An 18085-nucleotide genomic window follows, 5' to 3' on the forward strand; every position below is an offset into this window, starting at 1 on the left:
GTGGAGAGAGAGAGAGAGAGAGAGAGAGAGAGAGAGAGAGAGAGAGAGAGAGAGAGAGAGAGAGAGAGAGAGAGAGAGAGAGAGAGAGAGAGAGAGAGAGAGAGAGAGAGAGAGAGAGAGAGAGAGAGAGAGAGAGAGAGGGAGAGGAGGGGGGGAGGAGGAGGAGGAGGGGGTAGAGGAGGAGGGGGAGGAGGAGGAGGAAGAAGAAGAAGAAGAAGAAGAAGAAGAAGAAGAAGAAGAAGAAGAAGAAGAAGAAGAAGAAGAGCGAGAGTGAGATCAAGAAAATCTATAAGTGAGGAAAAAGCACGAGAAAAAAATAAATAAATAGAAAGAAAGAAAGAGGGAAAATGAGTAACAGAGAGAGAACGGGGTTGGGGGAGGGGGAAGGGGATGGGACAGAAAGGGAGAGAGAGGGAGAGAAAGAGGGAAATAGTGAGAGAGAAAGAGAGAAGGAAAAAAGAGAAAGAGAGAAAGAGATGAGAATGAGAGAGAAAAAGGGAGTTAGAGAGAGACTAAAGAGAGAGAAAGAGAGAGTAACAGAGAGTAAGCAACGGGGAGAGAGACAGATATATAGGTAGATACAGAGGGAGAGAGAGAGAGAGAGATAGCGAGAGCGTAAACGAGAGAAGCTAGGGTGGAAGCGTAAGTGACAGAGGGAGAGAGTAAGAGGGAGAAGGAGATAGTAAGAGAGAGAGAGAGAGGAGAGAGTAGGAGACAGAAGAAGGAGAAGGAGAGAGAGAGTGTGGGAGAAGGAGAAAATGAGTTTGTGTGAAGGAGAGAGCGACTGCTAGATTAGTAATGGGGAGGGAAGAGGGGGAGGAGTACAGGAGAGGAGATGGAGTGAGAGAAGGATGGAGAGACTTAAACCGTTTGAGAGTGAGTGAAAGAAAGAAAAACAAGACATATATATATATATATATATATATATATATATATATATATAGAGAGAGAGAGAGAGAGAGAGAGAGTGAGAGAGAGAGAGAGAGAGAGACAGAGAGAGAGAGAGAGAGAGAGAGAGAGAGACAGAGACAGAGAGAGAGAAAGAGAGAAAGAGAGAGAGAGAGAGAGAGGAAGAGATAGAGAGAGTGAGTGTGTGAAAAAGAGAGGGGAGGAAGGGAGGGGGGGTAAGGAAGAAAAGGAGAGAGAGAGAGAAAGAGAGAGAGGAAGGACAGAGAGAGAAGAGACACAGAAAAAGAAGTGAAGAGAGAGAAGAGAGAGTAGAGAGAGAGAGAGAGAAGAGACAGAGAGAGAAATGATAAAAAACTGGGTCTGCGGGCGCCGGGCAGGGGCGTCTTTTCCGCCTTATACCTGATGAGTTCCTGGAATCTGACCGGATCTACGGGCGTCCTGGCAGGCGGCGCCCTTCCACTTCATCCTGGGTCGCTTATTTCTGACCAGCGGGCGCAAGCAATGGCATGGGACGCCATGTTTTGACAATAACATGGCGTCCATTTGTACAATGAGTATATAACTTGTTCATGTTAATAGAGAGAGAGAGAGAAAGTTGTCTGCTTGTCAACTGAATGAAATAATGTATTTATGATAATTGTATGTGCCTTATTACTTGTGTGATATGAAAGGTTATGATGATTACTTTTGTTAGGAATGAGGGTTATTCTATGCCTTGATGTGGATTAATAGTTTTTCTCTATTGAATATGGTGACATTTTCTCACATTTATGTATAACATAGATTGTAATATATTTTTATTATAAGAATGTCATTTGTTCTGCATCATACAGTAGATAATTTCACAGACACCATTTGTGATGTATAGTTAATTCTGCAACTCAGAAACTTTATACGTTTGATATATTTATTCTGGTTGCAACTGTATTCTTTGTCTTTGTCTAACACATTATGGATATATACTTGATCTTTTGTTTGTCCACATGCCTCTCTGCCTTCCTCTTCCTCCCTAGTCGTGTGATTCTGTCTGAGGGACTTACCTCGTCCCTTTGAGGCCATTCACTGTATCAAGGAACAGATTGGTGCTCTCGCATGTTTCTTTCCTTGGTTCCCCACCAGGAACCTTTTGGGGCTTCTTGATCTGGCTCAGAGAACTCTTGCGGACCTCTTGGTGTTTGTGAATTCCAGATCAGAAACCCATGGGGGTAAAACGGATCAACTTTTATGTGACGCACAAATATTGTCATTATGTGTGCAAGGATAATCAAAATGTAACAACTCTGTTTATATATATTTATGGACCTGTAGGCTATGCATGACAATGTAATATTGGGGTCTTGGTCAAGTGCATCAAAGTTTATAAAAAATGTGAATATCCGCGACGAAGTGGAAGCAAATCGTAAAGGTCCATTTGATCGCAGATCGTCCATTTGAATAAATTTCTGAGGGTCACCGATGGGTCTTAAAAAAATGCAAGTAAAAGTTTTTTTTACATGTTTTCTTTTACTTTTCGTATATATATATATATATATATATATATATATATACATATATATACATATATATATATATATATATATATATATATATATATATATATATATATAATGTAAGCTCGAACATATAACTAGCATTAAAAAAAGGATTTGTTACTCCATGTCACTAAAAAAGGATGGGGAAGCACTACTATGCAATATCCTAAACATCAACCAACATATTTTGGATACTGGTAGAAAGGCAAATCGGGACAAAGTAGTTAAAGGTTTTCATTCAAGAAATTACAAATGCCGATCATGTCTTCCTCGCTTAGCACGTCCGGCTTTACTTTTCCTTGAAGACTCACAAACTCGTCATGGGAAACTAAACGGAGCTTGGCCTTGAGGACCTCCTCGCCGTCGTCCTTGTAGATTTTCTTCATACCCTCAAACGTCCATCCTTCAGTCGCCAGTCGCCAAGCATGGCTTTTGCTGATCACATTTCCGTCATAGAGAGCCTTAAAACTGGTTCGAGCCCAGTATGTCCTCTCCTTATCCGCATGATACTCTTGGACACTCTCCACGGTCATGGAGTATTCCTGGAGGAGCTGCAGGTCGCAGTCTATAGCCTGCATGGCATTCCTTAACCTCCGGGCATTGTGACCGACCTTTCCTGGGCTTATCCTCTTGTCCTCGAAAATAGCGAAGCCTCTTACGAACCCACGACAAATGCTGGTGAATGTTCCGTAAAGACCAACTTGTTTTAGCAACTTGACAAGGTTGCACGAGTCGTTCAGCATGAAGTCTTCCACCACGCAGACGACTGGTTCCTTTTCTTTGAGCCATTCCACCAGGAGAGTCAGTGCTGCCTCAAGTTCAAGAACGTCATCTTTAAGAATCGCTTCGCCTTTTTTCTTCATGGTTGATCCATCCCATTCAAGATCAGCGGCCCATTTAAGATACTGTCCATCCACGTATTTGGTACAAGTAGGCCTTACATACGCATCCAGATAATCCTCTTAAAAGAAAGTGAGAAAAAATAGAATTTCGTAAACTACTTTTAAATTGACTCCGAATTAGCAGTCTGTGTCACGAAGGCTACTTACCTTCAAACACAGCAGTGATCTGGGCGGGACATTTGCCCCAGTTTTTGCTCGTCCAGACAAGACCCAAGAAAACGATATTCATGTTTTCATCGATAACTATCTGACGTGCTTTCGTCCCAATCAACTTCACTCCGGCTGCCTCCCGAACTTCCTGGTATTCTGCCATTGTGAGGATGAACCTAGAATAATATATAATTTGTAAAAGGATTCAGAATAGAAGCTAAATAGATACATACATTTATCTGTTTGTCTATCAATGTATGTATATGTGTGTGTGTGTGTGGATATCATCATCAATGAATTGGAATTTCAACGTGAGCCGCTGTGGCTCTCCATCAGATGGGAAGTAGTCAGGGGTAACGACTTAGCAAAGCAAAGTTCCCAAGATTATTTCTTTGTTCACAGTTCCTTCTAACAAGGCGGGTTATCTCTCCCATTTTCCCAGTTGCACTGTACTTCCGCCACAATCATTGTAGCAATCGTCCATATATATATATATATATATATATATATATATATATATATATATATATATATATATATGTGGTAGAAAAACCCACAATGCACAAACTAGATCTAGTTTGTGCATTGTGGGTTTTTCTACCATAGTATCAACATGGTAGAGTGTTTTTCTATTCATATGTATATATATATATATATATATATATATATATATATATATATATATATATATATATATAAATGCCTACATTTATATCAATATCTGAGAGAAAGGTGGGTTGATAGACAGATTTGTAATATGTTCATGTTTTTACCCCTATGCGTATGTATGTAATATATGTGTGCACAATGTGTATATTATGTATTCAGATATGTCCACATATTTGCATGTATCATTTGTGCGCTCTGAGGTGAGCTTTTAACTTGCAGGTCTACATGTTATCGGTTATCATCTTCTCTTTCTTTATTTCTCTCTATTGTTTAGAAGCCCATCCGACCTGCTGACTCGACGGCCTCCAACTATGCTGAGCCATCCACGCGATCCCAGAAAACAGACCCCGCCCCTACACACTCCCCCGCCTCGCCCATGTCAACTATGAGCCCTTTTGCCATGAGACTCAAAACCAACACGTCCAAGGAGACCAAGGTTGAAGCTTCTCCTTAAGTAACACTTAAACAAAGCTTTAGAAACACAAAGACAAAACAGGAATACTAGACAAGTCGAGCAATTTGATCCGAACCACCAAAGGGTAGAAACAGCTCAGCAGCAGGTGCAAGGGGCTACCGTGTAGCGACCGCATAATTAACCGCAAGATTAAGAAAATAGCTCACTGCCCCCACCCATTAACGTATGGAAACGTTTGAGTTATTGTTGTGAGGTGATACAGTGTAAAGGAAGAGTGAAGGGAACGGAAAGATAGGGAGTGTATGTGTGTGTGTGAGAGAGAGAGAGGTGTGTATCTGTAGTGTGCGAGAGTACGGTAGACGTGTTTTGAGCCGAGAGGAGACGTGTACTGGGGAAAGGTCTCCCGAACGCAGATTGGTCCCGCAATGTTTTACTTATCATGAGACTGGTCTAGTCTTTCCTTCCTTTTAACACCCTTGAGCCTTACTCTTTGATCACAATACTGAGAGGTATCACTCTAAATCTTGAAATACTCTTGATTTATTAAAACAAAATCATAAGAACATCAAGAACACAGACATAAAACTAAAATGAACTTGAACATAAAACAAACGTAAAACACTAGAACACGAACATAAAACACCAACGTATAACTAAAACTAACACGGACATAAAACATGAAAATGAACGTAAAACACAAACAAACACGGGATTAAAACACAAACACAAAACACCAAAACAATGATAAAACAAGAAAATAACTAAAACACGTAAACACAAGTACACATTAAAAAAAAAAAACTAAATTAAAATGAGAGGCACCGGTCTTTTAGATCACCTAAGCATTACTAAATAAAAATCATGAATGTTTCCTGTTACCTAAAAGAGATAAAACTCGCAACCACTTATCTTTCGAGGAAGGAGGGCCATTGCGGGGTTCCTCAAGCGACCTCTTCCAGCCGTGACCCAAGGACCAATCCCTTTATTCTTGCCTCTCCTGTTTCGTTTTTAGCTCGGTGGCGCGAAAAAGTGAATTAAGGAATTGAATCTCACAAGTTATTAATTATTAAAAAGCCCCATAAGAAAATTAAGATTAGCAAAATAACTATGTAAAAGAATGCAAAAGAACTATAATAGTGAATTAAAAATAAAACAATAAAAGGGAGACGCGTAGCCTCGGGGCGAATTCGCAGCGTCCTCACCCCGCGGAGATAAAAAGGGTCGCTTAGCACTGCCCTTCGAGATCTCTTTCGATTTTTTTTATTATGCCTGCGGGAGAGTGTTAGATTTTTTTTTTTTTTTTTTTTTTTTTTTTTTTTTTTTTACTTATTACGTCGTGGTCACGGCGAAATCAGTGATTCACGACAACCGCACTACCCCCCCCCCTCCTCCAGTAGTGTCACCAGTCATCATGAACAACTATGCAGGACGAGCAAAGCCCACACAAGAAACAAGCAAACACAAGACGTTACTCAAAGGGATACTCAAATAATTATGTCAAGAAACAAGAAAATATCAGTCAGAGGACAGTGAACGTCAAAGCCGTTAAAGGAAACAGATCGTCCTAACAGCCACCCAGACACAAACGAAGAGAACATACAACACCACTTGTCTGAAAAGTTTCAGAACATTTCCAGTGTCAAAGTCCACAAGGCAGTGTTGCACGACAACTACACCAGTTTCCCGGTGTCAGTATGGGGAAAGAACATAAAGCCCGATCTATTTATCCCGGCAATGTTTAAGTGTTCTTAAACAAAAACAAGTACAAACGCTATCAGAATGTTTGATCAGGCTACCCCGTCAGCGTGACGTGACTAGATCGCGTCATAAAAATAGAACATATAAATGGACATTTTGAAGAAAATAAAATGCTAGTTGAGGAGAGAAACATGGATATAATATGCATTAGTCAAAGTGGAGGAATATGGATATAAGTATGGGATACCCTGAAGTCAAACAGGATATCTGCTAAAACAGTTAGCAGTTCTGCCTTAGGTGTCTGGATTACCGTACAGAGCAACTGTCTATAGGCCCGTCCATGCAAACTCTGATTCTTTTAAATATCGTGAACAGATTTTAGAGAAATGTCTTTATCTTATGTGACTTAAATGATGATTTGACAAAATCATCATCAAAACCAATTTGATTTCTGTAAGATAAGTAAGAAAAATATACTTAGGTACATGGATCTAATCGGTAAGAATTAAACTATGTCCTCAAAACAACCAGTATCTTTTGGTGTTCCACAAAGATCTGTTTTAGGTCCTTTTCACAATTTCCATAGATGATTCATCAACCATAACTCATAACTGCTTCTCAGTGCAGTACGCCGATGATTCAGTTTCTTTACAGTGACTCAGTAAACAATTTATATACATTAATAAGCAACACCCAACAGACTTTTCCACAGGCAAAAATACATTTTACAGAAATGGCCTTAAACTAAATCCACATAAAACTCAATGTGCTAATTTTTCTACAACATACGCCGAACGGATCGCGAAGATTTCGGTATCGTTGGATTCCTCTCTACATTGTAATTATATTGGGTTTAATTGCACAGAAACTTTCCCATCAGCAACACGCTTGGCCCTCATAGCAGGGGAGGGCATGAACTGTTCCAGGGAAAATGCGGAGTTAAATAACACTAATAATCTAACGCTTACAACATAATTATAAATCACATCACTATTCATGCAAGGAGTGCGCCCTCCGCCCGCCCTCCTACGCCACCAAGGAAACAAAGAATCCTCCATCTATTCATGGCAGGATAAAGCGCATATGAACTAGACGCGGTGCGGACACGGTACTGCATAATCTAGGATATATAAGGTACTGTCCTTATTGATAGATACCGCTGAGGGTTGGTAGGGTGCTCAGTTGATGCTGAAGGTGATGGAGGTGACTAGTGGCGACCTCGCACATAATGTCGTTTTAAAGTACGAGCACCCTCTACACACAGTCATCGTGGTTTCCAGAAGGGAGACTCGATTTCGAAGCTACATTTTTATGCAATAGATGACACAGTTAGTACAGTATCTAAATGGGATAATTACTGCCATCTAGTGGCTAACCCTGCCATACATCTTACAAATGAATGTGCAAGTTTTCACTACATCATCACGCCACGCCACAGGTTATCGGCGTCCCCTCGGGAACTGCGCACAACCTGCCGAGGAGAGTGGGCCACCGCCGGATCTACGGTTCATCAGGATTATACTACAATCTTTTCAGTAACCTTGTAATTGTCTAATGCTCTGTCCTGTCGTATATGCGTGGTGGATTGCTTGTCTTCCGGGCCCCCTGCAGTATACATTGCAACGACTTATTCATAGTTTATCAATTATATACAGTCCTATTTTGTGTATTATATTGTTATTTAACCCCGCATTTTCCCTAGAACTATTCATGTCCTCCCCTGCAATTGGGGCAAAGCTTGTCGCATATTTGCATTGTATACAGTGACAGCAATCCAACGACACTAATATCGTCGCTATCCGGTTGGTGAACCTAAAATTTCCCGGTGACACAGTTATAGAATTTGAAGACTGCTGTATCAGATTGAACACTTCAGTGGAAAATCAAGAAGTACAATTAGACAGATTTATGCCATCTGTACCACACGTTGACAAGATAAACAGGACAGTAATGGGTACACTGGCATATCTAAATCACAATAAATCAAATCACTATTGAAACTAGAATCACGTTTGTGCAACCTCTAGCCATATGCAAAATTAACTTCTGTCCAAATATTTGGGGTTCAACTAACAAAACCCAGATGTAGAAAGTACAAAAATGACAAAACTTTACTGCAAGAGTTGCATTAGGTGATATTAGTAAATTTGATCACATCACCCAGCATATTCAAACATTTAAATGGTTAAAAGTCCATTCTAAATGTAGTTATGATACATGCGTTTTAATTTACAAACTGTTTCAAGGGAATTATCCACAAAGGTTATTGCTAACTGTAGCGAACAACTTAGGTCTCCAAATACATCAGGCAAATTCTATGTGAATAGATCGAATGCAAGGAGTCACATGTGCAAATACGTGGACACAAGATGTGGAACATGCTATCAAGTAATGTTAGAGACCTTGCCAGTTTCTGTAATTTCAAAACGAAATTACGAGAACACCTCTTCAATATTCAACCGTAAATATAGATGTTTTATTTAGAGAATAACATTGTAATTAATGGAAGAAAGTATCTTGACTTTGACTAAAACACTAAACATAAACACACCAAAAGACAAAAACATTCTGGTACATAACAATAGTTAGGCAACACTAAATAAAATAAATGAGCATGCAGTATGTCGCATCACTCACAGACACTTATATGGAGACGTGATACTGCACCAGTAAACTGAAACAGACTGACTGATACATGATAAAGGCTCCCCCACTTCGTATCACATACGTGTCTGGTCTTAAACGCGTTTTTCCCCATCACATCCGTATCGTACAACTGTTATCTTCTTTGGTCAAAACTCTAGACGTTCGGACTTTGTGATGTTATTACAGATTGCTGGTTGGCAAGCGGTCATGACGCTGCCAGGCGCAAAGGGTGGGATGCAACTGTCGTGCACCTCAAACTACGCACGAAGTTGTGAGAATTGCATCCAGAACGTGTATATAATTGAGCAACTCTCTCTCTCTGTCATGGAGCTTTGCTCCATCACCAAAGTATGACACGAATAAAGAATCACTCTATAAAGTACATATAAACGGGTGGCGTCAGCGGAACCCGTTCCACCTCGTAATAAGGGGTGGTAAAAAATTAAAAAAAAAAATTTAAAAAATCTCACAGAAACACAAACACAAACACTAAAACAGAAACACACACTGAGGCTTACCATAAGTTAGGCAAACTATACACACACACACATATGTGTGTGTGTGTAATATAACATACAATATTTCAAATAACTAACAGGCATTTATATGGAGACGTGATACCTAACCGTGACTGAAACAGACTGACTGATACAAGACGAAGGGCGTCTTCTGTACGTGCCCTAAAAGTTAAACCAGCAAGTAATGTGAATTTGGATTAAACTTTATTCTGGATTTAACTTTTAAACCGCGTACAGAAGGCGCCCAAAGGCTTCCTCACTCGCGTCTTATCCTATAAGTGTTTTCTCCTTATCACTCAAGTACCGTGCAACTGCTATCTTCTTTAGCAAACACCAGACGTTCGGACTTCGTGACGTTGCAGATGAAATTCTATTATTTATTTATTTAGTAAAAATTGTGCTTCCCATTCGTCACGAGACGCTTCCCAAGGCATTGATGTCGATGACAGAAGGATGAGGGCAAGTCGGATGTGTGAAGCTGAGCCACGCCCATCTTTTGCCGATTAACGCCGACTCAAGCTGCCGCCCGACACGCAGACGCGCGCGCGCACACACACACACACACATAAGGAAGAGAAAGAGAGAGGGAGGAAGACAGAAAGGGGGGGGGGAGATGGGATGGAGAGAGAGAGAGAGAATGGGAGGGAGGAAGAGCGAGAGTGGATGAGAGCTAGAAAACAGCGGAAAGGTGAATAAGTAAGAAAAAAAGCATGAGAACGAGCGAGAGAGACGAAAGAAAGAAAGAAAGAGAGAGTGTGTGTTAAGGGGAGTCAAAGAGAGTGTGTGTGAGGGAGAGTGCGAGGGAAATAGAGAAGAGAGAGAGAGGAGGGAGAGAGGGAGGTAGAGAGAGAGAGAGAGAAAGATAGAGAGAGAGAGAGAGGAGGGAGGGAGGTAGAGAGAGAGAAAGAGGAGGGAGGGAGGTAGAGAGAGAAAGAGGAGGGAGGGAGGTAGAGAGAGAGAGGAGGGAGGACGAGAAGCAAAGAGTAGGGAAAGTCTGAGGGACCAATCACTTGCTTCTCCATACACACACACACACACACACACACACACACACATATATATATATATATATATATATCAATCAATCAATCAATCAAGGGGGCTAACGCCGACGGGGCCGCATAGCCGCATCCACCCTTCGCTTCCAGCCACGAGGATCCCTCATGGCATGACGCCAGGCAGGGACTCAGCCCATCTCGATTTCTTCATGACAGGTTTGGTCGATCTGCCCAAGCCACGACTTCCTAGGTCGTCCCACAGGACTCCTCCACCTAGGGTTGTCTCTAACAGAGACTACCTGATGGACAGGATCATCTTGAGGAAAAGCGAGCCAGATGGCCTTATAGCTTCAGTTGGCAATCATGGATTGTGCAGATAACAGGTCCTGTGCCAGTCTCACGGTGCAACCGTTCGTTGACAATATGGTCCCGCCAACAGTACCCCGTGATCCGGCGTAAGGACCTATTACCCAGAATTATGAACTACACTACCAAGGTATGTAAAGCTCTCTGTGCCTTCAATGTCCTCTCCTAGCAAGTCCCCAAAGTCCTGGACCTTGGTCTTGGTCCAGGAGACCTCTAGACCCAAGGGTTTCGCTTCATTGCTAAATGCATCCAGAGCCACCACTAAGGTTTCCAAAGACTCAGATAGAATAGCAACATCATCAGCAAAGTCAAGGTCAGTAACCTTGATATTGCCCAGTGTTGCTCCACAATGACTTTGAGCAGTAGCTCTGCCCAGTATCCAGTGCATGCAAGTGTTGAAAAGAGTTGGCGCATGGACACAGCCTTGCCTCACTTCTGAACTAACAGGAAAGAAGTTCGACAGGCCCCCACCACTCTTACAGCACTTTCAGTACCAGTATACAGGCTTGCTATAAGTCCAATAATCCTTGTTGGAATTCCTCTCAGTCTCAGGATCTCTCAGAGTGATTCCCGATGCACCGTGTCGAACGCCTTCTTGAGGTCGATGTAGGCTGCAAGCAGCCCATGCTCGAACTCACGTCGGCGCTCTACAATGACTCGAAGCGCAAGGATATGGTCTATTGTGGACTTACTAGGAGTGAATCCAGATTGCTCCAGTCTCTGGTGCCTCAGTAGATGGTCTCTGATACGTCTCAGAAGAATGTGGGGGAGAACCTTGCCTGGTATACTGAGCAGTGTGATGCCTCGGTGATTGCTACAGTCCCAACGGTCCCCCTTCCCTTTCCAGAGAGGGATGACCACACCCCTCAACAGGTCAGGAGGAACGGTACCGGACCGCCAGGACATCATGTAACCCCCGCGTCATAGATTCACCACCAGCCTTTGACAGTTCAGCTGGTATGCCGCAGATACCTGCTGCTTTACCACTATTCAGCTTGGAGATCGCCCCCCTAACTTCAGTTAGGGAGGGAGGATCCTCACTGATGGGTGGGTCCGGCAACAGGATCTCGGCACTCCCCGCATCTAAGTTAACTATTGGTGGGTCAACCTGGTACAACTGCTCAAAATACTTAACCCAGCGCTCCCACACCGCAACAGTATCTGAAATGATCTGACCACTTAGCGAACTGCTGTCACCTGTGAAGATGGCTTGGAGTTCAGCTTTCTCAAGGCTTGGTATGCAGGACGAAGGTCATTTACCAAGAAATAGCCTTCTACCTCCTCTGCAAGACTCCTAATAAACTGTTCCTTGTTCCTTCTTAACAGAGACCGAGTTCTGCGCCCATGAGACCAGTTCAATTCCCAATCCCCTGTCAGACGAGCCACACGACAAGCATCTGTGGCTTCCAGTGTCTCCTGCGAGATGAAATTCTGTATTGCTCTCGGGCGTACACCAATCGTATCTTGAGCTGCATCAAGCGTTTCACGCTTAAAGGTATCCCACAGGAGAACAGGGTCCGTCAGACTGTCGAGGATTGTGAAACGACCAGAGATTGCCGCAGCAAACCCGCGGGCACACTCCCTCTCCCTCAGCCTGTCCAAATGAAACACACTAGGGTGATCATTTGACCGCTGGGGAGTTTTGAAGTGGACCCGGAGGGTAGCCACAACCAATCTATGGTCAGTACCACAGAACTCAGCACTCCTGTACATCCTGTAATTCTGGAGGATCCTCCAACGAGTGCTAACGAGTATGTGGTCGATCCCCTTGGCTGCATTACCCTCATTGCTGTACCAACAATGTAGGTCCGGGCACTGGTACCAGGAGCCAGAAATCCTCAATTTCTGGAACCTAGCAAAGTCCCGGATAAGGAGGCTATGCTCCTGAGCCATGGGGACTGACAGACATCTCATAGCCAGCTTGATCACAACCAGATACGGCATTAAAGTCACCCAGAACAATGCGAATATCTCGCCAGGGACATCTGTCTGCCACAGATGCAAGTTTGGCATAGAACATCTCTTTCACGTCAAGTTTACAAACATCTGTAGGAGCATATACAGCAATAAGATGCATGAAGCCAAAAGATAGCTTCAGTGTCAATACAATTATACACTCATCAACAGGAGTAACCTCTGCTACCGAGGGCTGGAGTCTGCTGGAGATGGCAATGGCTACTCCCTGGAGGTGATGACCGTCGCTGCGGCCCGACCAGTAATAGGTGTGGCCACCTACACTGGTCATGCCGCTGCCAGGTCTCCTCACCTCAGAGAGAGCAGCTACCTGAACTCTCAGCCTCCCCAGTTCCCTCGACAACAGACAGCCTCGGGCAGTTACTCTGGTTGGATGCCACCTCTGCCACCCCCGCCGACGCTGCCCGACATAAAAGGGGGTGGCGGGCTGCGGGCCCCATCATCCACCTGTGGGGTTCCCGAGGGTTTTCCCCACAAGCTTCACTCTGGGCTGGTGGCTGCCAGAGCGCAGGCGAGACGAGTAGTTCCCGTTCCCAGCCTGCACCCCAGCAATCGCCCTCCCCCAGCAGGGACCACAGTCTGCCTCGCTTCCTGGGTAGGAGGGACTTTTCCCCTCCTCCCAGCCTTTCCATTTATGAAAGTCACTGCCGGTTGGTTATATCTGGGGGGAGGAGGACTGGCAAGGCCCACCTCCCCCGAGCCTCCCATTAACCCCAGGGGGCTTAGGGGCAGGAGTTGGTACACTTCCAGGGCGTGTCCACACGCCGGTGGGCCATGACCCTGAACCTCTGGGGCTTCCTGCTGCTCCGAGATCCTCCACAGTTTACTCCGACCAGAGCGCGATATTTTCCAGATACATTTAATGCAGACAGATAGGAATTTACATTTTCATTAATAATGAATCGCATTCTATTTTAAAGTGCATAAAAAAACGGTGTTTTTAAGCGATATATCAAATACATGTTTATTCGATATGGGTATAATTTGAAGTCGTTAACATGAAAAGAATTTTCAACGAGTCCAAATCATATGACGTGGTATTGACTTCGGTCGAATGAATGTTTTCAAAATCACTATCATCACTTGTTGATATAATCTTATCAATAAGACAGGTTAATACCTTTGATCATTGTAATCATCCAGTTATCTGATTCGGGCTCAGAGCTCACTCACGGTGGATAAGATAAGTTGCAAAACCTCATGTAACACTTTTCATGCGAAGAGCAATGTATGTAATAAGAAAATTGTTTTGACTGAATCTGAGAATTACATTTGGAAGTTTCCACAGCCTTGCGAAGCGAAAGGGAGTGTGTATAAACCATCATATTTGCAGAGTAGTCGAGTACTTTTTCCATTTTATCTGAAGCTTCTACAACATTTTGCTTGTAATTAATCATCATTATCATAAGTAATTTAATGATTTTCCATTGACTCCTCTTTTGCCAAATTAAGAAAAATAACTTTTTTTTCAAACCTGTATATGTCAGCGCGAACTTCAGTGATAATCGTATTTTGTAGCAACCATGATACAACATCAAGCATGTATCAACATGTTTGGAGTTTCGAGATGCTACCAAAAAAAAAAAGCCTATTGCAAAACATCACCGCGACCGAGTTGATTAAGGTCGAGGATACACGTATGCGAACGTCCTGCGTTTGCTGAGGAAGATAACAGGTTCACAGTCCGAATGTGATATGAAGGTAACGCGTATAGGACAGGATGCTTTCGGGCGCTGAAAGGTATCACGTCTCCACGCAAGTACGCTGTTAGTGATGGAAAATATTGCATGACATGCTAATTGTTTTCATTGAGTGTTGTCTAAGTATTGTTATGCCCTGGTGTGTGTGTGTGTGTGTGTGTGTGTGTGTGTGTGTGTGTGTGTGTGTGTGTGTGTGTGTGTGTGTGTGTGTGTGTGTGTGTGTGCGCGTGCATGCATGCGTGCGTGTGTGTGCGTGTGTATGTGTGTGCGCGTGCGTGCGTGCATACGTGTGTGTGTGTGCGCGTGCGTGCGTGCATACGTGTGTGTGTGTGCGCGTGCGTGCGTGCATACGTGTGTGTGTGTGTGCGCGTGCGTGCGTGCATACGTGTGTGTGTGTGCGTGCGCGTGCATGTGTGTGTGTGTGTGTGTGTGTGTGTGTGTGTGTGTGTGTGTGTGTGTGTGTGTGTGTGTGCATATGTGTGTGTGTGTGTGCGTGTGTGCAAGGTCTACATAAGTACTTATATAGACCTTGCGTGTGCGTGTCGGGCGGCAGCTTGAGTCGGCGTTAATCGGCAAAGGATGGGCGTGGCTCAGCTTCACACATCTGACTTGCCCTTATCCTTCTGTCATCGACATCAATGCCTTAGGAAGCGTCTCGTGACGAATGGGAAGCACATATAAGTGTCTATTAGTTATTTGAAATATTGTCTATAATATATATATATATATATATATATATATATATATATATATATATATATATATATATATATATATATAGTTTTGTCTAACTTTCGTTATGCCCCAGTATGTATATGTGTTTTAATGTTTATTGTGTATTTGTGGGTTTAATTCTGTGTTTGTTTTAGTGTGTGTGTGTGTGTGTGAGAGAGAGAGGAGGGGGGTGTTTTGGCCATTGGAGAATCTCTTCAATAACTTAAGGCCTAGTTGCCTTTTTCGCTAATTTAGCCTCAACAATTCGCAGGTGTGTTGGTGCGGCATCAGGATTAAGTTATACCAACTACAGATGACATTTTCCCTTGAATGCATAGCATAAAATGTTTATGTCGACGAAAAAAGTGCAGTTGGATCGGTATTTAATAGGAGAAAAATGTAATCATGAATAATATTATGTTATCAAATCCGTAATCCGTAACAACAAAAAGTCCGAATGTTTTATCTAAAGAAGATAACAGTTGTGAGGGAGCCTTGTGTACTTTCTGCATCCATTTTGCTAGCTGAACCCCAGATATTTGGACAGCAGTTAATTGTGCGTAAGGTTAGAGTTTGAATTTCATACCTTTTGTTCTTTTTTGCTAATCTTGCCTCTTTTCAGTTATTATTGTGCAAAACTTGATTGGCAACCCTGATCCGAGTGCATTCTGCTTGCTGCTTTAACTCTGTAAGGTGACCATCATCGGAAGAAAAGTTAGGAAATATTTTCGAGAAAGTAAGTTGTGGCCATTGGAGCATCTTTTCCAGAATTTTAAGACTAGTTACCTATTTCGCTGTTAACCTAAACGGTTCGCCAGTGTGTTGGTACTGCATAAATATTAAATTATATAATAATTAATGCACAGACACCGACTGCAGATAACTTTATTTTTCCATCAATGTTTAACAAGTAAAAAGTTAATATGGAATGAAGAAAGTGCAGTTAGATCGGTATTCAATCAGTGAAAATTATTAATCATGAAGAACGAATGTTGTCAAATGTAAGGGTGAGCGAGAGAGAGAAGTAGTTAGATTATATAAACGTTCAGGATATGGTTCCAACAGTGTCGTGCATAAACTGAGTTTTAGGACAGTTTAAGTCCACCTTTTGCGCCTGGCAGCGGCATACCCGCTGACCAATGACTAATCTGTGACGTTCGAATTCCAAGGACCTGACGTCTCATATTTGATAAAGATGACAGCATAACAGCTGTACGATACGTTGTGATAAAGAGGAAATATAGTACAGGACGAACATGTGCGGAGGGGCAAAACCTTTCGTCATGTCGCAGTCTGTCTGTCTCACGGTAAAGTATCTCATCTCCATATAAGTGCCTGTTTGTGATGTGAACTATTGCATGTTGTGTGTTTCAATGTGTATGACATCGACGTAATCATGAAGAACCTGTTGCCAAATGTAAAAGAAGCCCGTTTTCTGTTAGCGTCTGTAGCGTGCATTTAGCCTTCCTTATTACGAGCATTATATTTCGTATTCATTAGTATTATAAATTCGACAAAAAAAATGTATATAGATTTTTCATATATAAATGCCTGATAGGCTTATAAACAATTAAAACAAAGAAAATTATGATACCCGATTACATGTAGGCCTGTAAGTTAAAAACACCTCAGAGCGCAAAAATGATCCATGCAAATATGTGTACATATTTGAATACATGATATACGCACATGTTCACACATATATGACACATGCGCACATGAACGCATTACAAATCTGTTTATCAATCCATCTCTCTCTCAGATAGTGATATATAGGCATATGTATTCCACTTACATAGGCACACACAAACACATACATGCACAATGAGATCCCAAAGCACTGAGAAAATGGGAGAGGTATCCCGCCTTGTTAGTAGGAACTACGAACAGAGAAAGATTCTTGGGAACTTTGCTAAATCGTTACCCCTGACTACTTCCCTTCAGATGAAGAGCCACAGCGGCTCACGTTGAACCTCCAATTCATTGATAATGATAGCCATACACGCACACACATGTATATATATATATATATATATATATATATATATATATATATATATATATATATATATATATATAGAGAGAGAGAGAGAGAGAGAGAGAGAGAGAGAGAGATACATATATGCACACATACAAACATATCGATATATTTATTGACTGATGTATGTATCTGTTTAGGTTATGTAATTACCGTTTGAATGTTTTTTTTTCTGTATCTTCTCTTCCGAACCATCTCACAAATTATATATCATTATTCTAGGTTCATCCTTACAATGGCAGAATACCAGGAAGTTCGGGAAGCATCTGAAGTGAAGTTCGTCTGGCCGGCCGCACGGCAGATAGTCCTCGATGAAAACATGAATATCGTTTTCTTGAGTCTTGTCTGGACGAGCAAAAAGTGGGGCAAATGTCTCGCCCAGATCACTGCTGTGTTTGAAGGTAAGTAGCCTTCGTTACACAGACTGCTAATTCGGAGTCAATATAAAAGTAGTGTACATAAAGCTATCTTTTTCTCACTTTCTTTTAAGAGGATTATCTGGATGCGTATGCAAGGCCTACTTGTACCAAATACGTGGATGGACAGTATCTTAAATGGGCCGCTGACCTTGAATGGGATGGATCGACCATGAAGAAAAGAGGCGAAGCGATTCCTGAAGATGACGTTCTTGAACTTGAGGCAGCACTGACTCTCCTGGTGGAATGGCTCAAAGAAAAGGAGCCAGTCGTCTGCGTGGTGGGAGACTTCATGCTGAACGACTCGTGTCCCCTTGTCAACCTGCTAATGCAAGTTGGACTGTACAAAACATTCACCAGCATTTGTCGTGGGTTCGTAAGAGGCTTCGCTATTTTCGAGGACAAGGGGACAAACCTAGGAAAGGTCGTTTACAATGCCC

At 42.4% G+C, this 18085-nt stretch overlaps 2 protein-coding genes across 3 annotated transcripts in view; one reads left to right on the forward strand and one right to left on the reverse strand.

Moving 5' to 3' along the window:
• Nucleotides 1-2185: 2185 nt before the first annotated feature.
• LOC113818437 (uncharacterized) lies at nucleotides 2186-9024 on the reverse strand. 2 transcript variants are annotated; one of them, XM_027370606.2, is made up of 3 exons: nucleotides 8913-9024; nucleotides 3491-3669; nucleotides 2186-3402 (listed from the first exon to the last, which is right to left on the reverse strand). In XM_027370606.2, the coding sequence occupies exons 2-3, from the start codon at nucleotides 3654-3656 to the stop codon at nucleotides 2666-2668; spliced, it is 903 nt and encodes a 300-aa protein (XP_027226407.2). In that variant the 5' UTR covers nucleotides 3657-3669; nucleotides 8913-9024; the 3' UTR covers nucleotides 2186-2665. The 2 variants fall into 2 exon arrangements, with proteins under 2 accessions (XP_027226407.2, XP_070001589.1); XM_070145488.1 differs by having other exon boundaries at nucleotides 3491-3649; nucleotides 8913-9001.
• Nucleotides 9025-16374: 7350 nt separating this feature from the next.
• The window catches only part of LOC113818438 (uncharacterized), a 2657-nt gene continuing 946 nt past the window's right edge, over nucleotides 16375-18085 (forward strand). The window contains exons 1-3 of the mRNA XM_027370607.2: nucleotides 16375-16498; nucleotides 17452-17630; nucleotides 17720-18085. The exon at nucleotides 17720-18085 is cut by the window's right edge and continues 946 nt beyond it. Coding sequence (XP_027226408.2) covers nucleotides 17465-17630; nucleotides 17720-18085 — 532 coding nt within the window. The 5' untranslated portion in view covers nucleotides 16375-16498; nucleotides 17452-17464. The remainder of the gene's footprint in view (nucleotides 16499-17451; nucleotides 17631-17719) is intronic.

The sequence above is a fragment of the Penaeus vannamei genome, chromosome 34, assembly GCF_042767895.1.
Source record: "Penaeus vannamei isolate JL-2024 chromosome 34, ASM4276789v1, whole genome shotgun sequence".
NCBI lineage: Eukaryota > Metazoa > Arthropoda > Malacostraca > Decapoda > Penaeidae > Penaeus > Penaeus vannamei.

What these genes read in the sequence shown, in the direction of transcription:
- LOC113818437 (XM_027370606.2), bottom strand. Translation starts at nt 3,656, where the DNA reads ATGGCAGAATACCAGGAAGTTCGGGAGGCAGCCGGAGTGAAGTTGATT. An exon ending in GATCACTGCTGTGTTTGAAG is followed by an intron (nt 3,403 to 3,490) that starts GTAAGTAGCCTT and finishes CTTTCTTTTAAG; the next exon opens with AGGATTATCTGGATGCGTAT.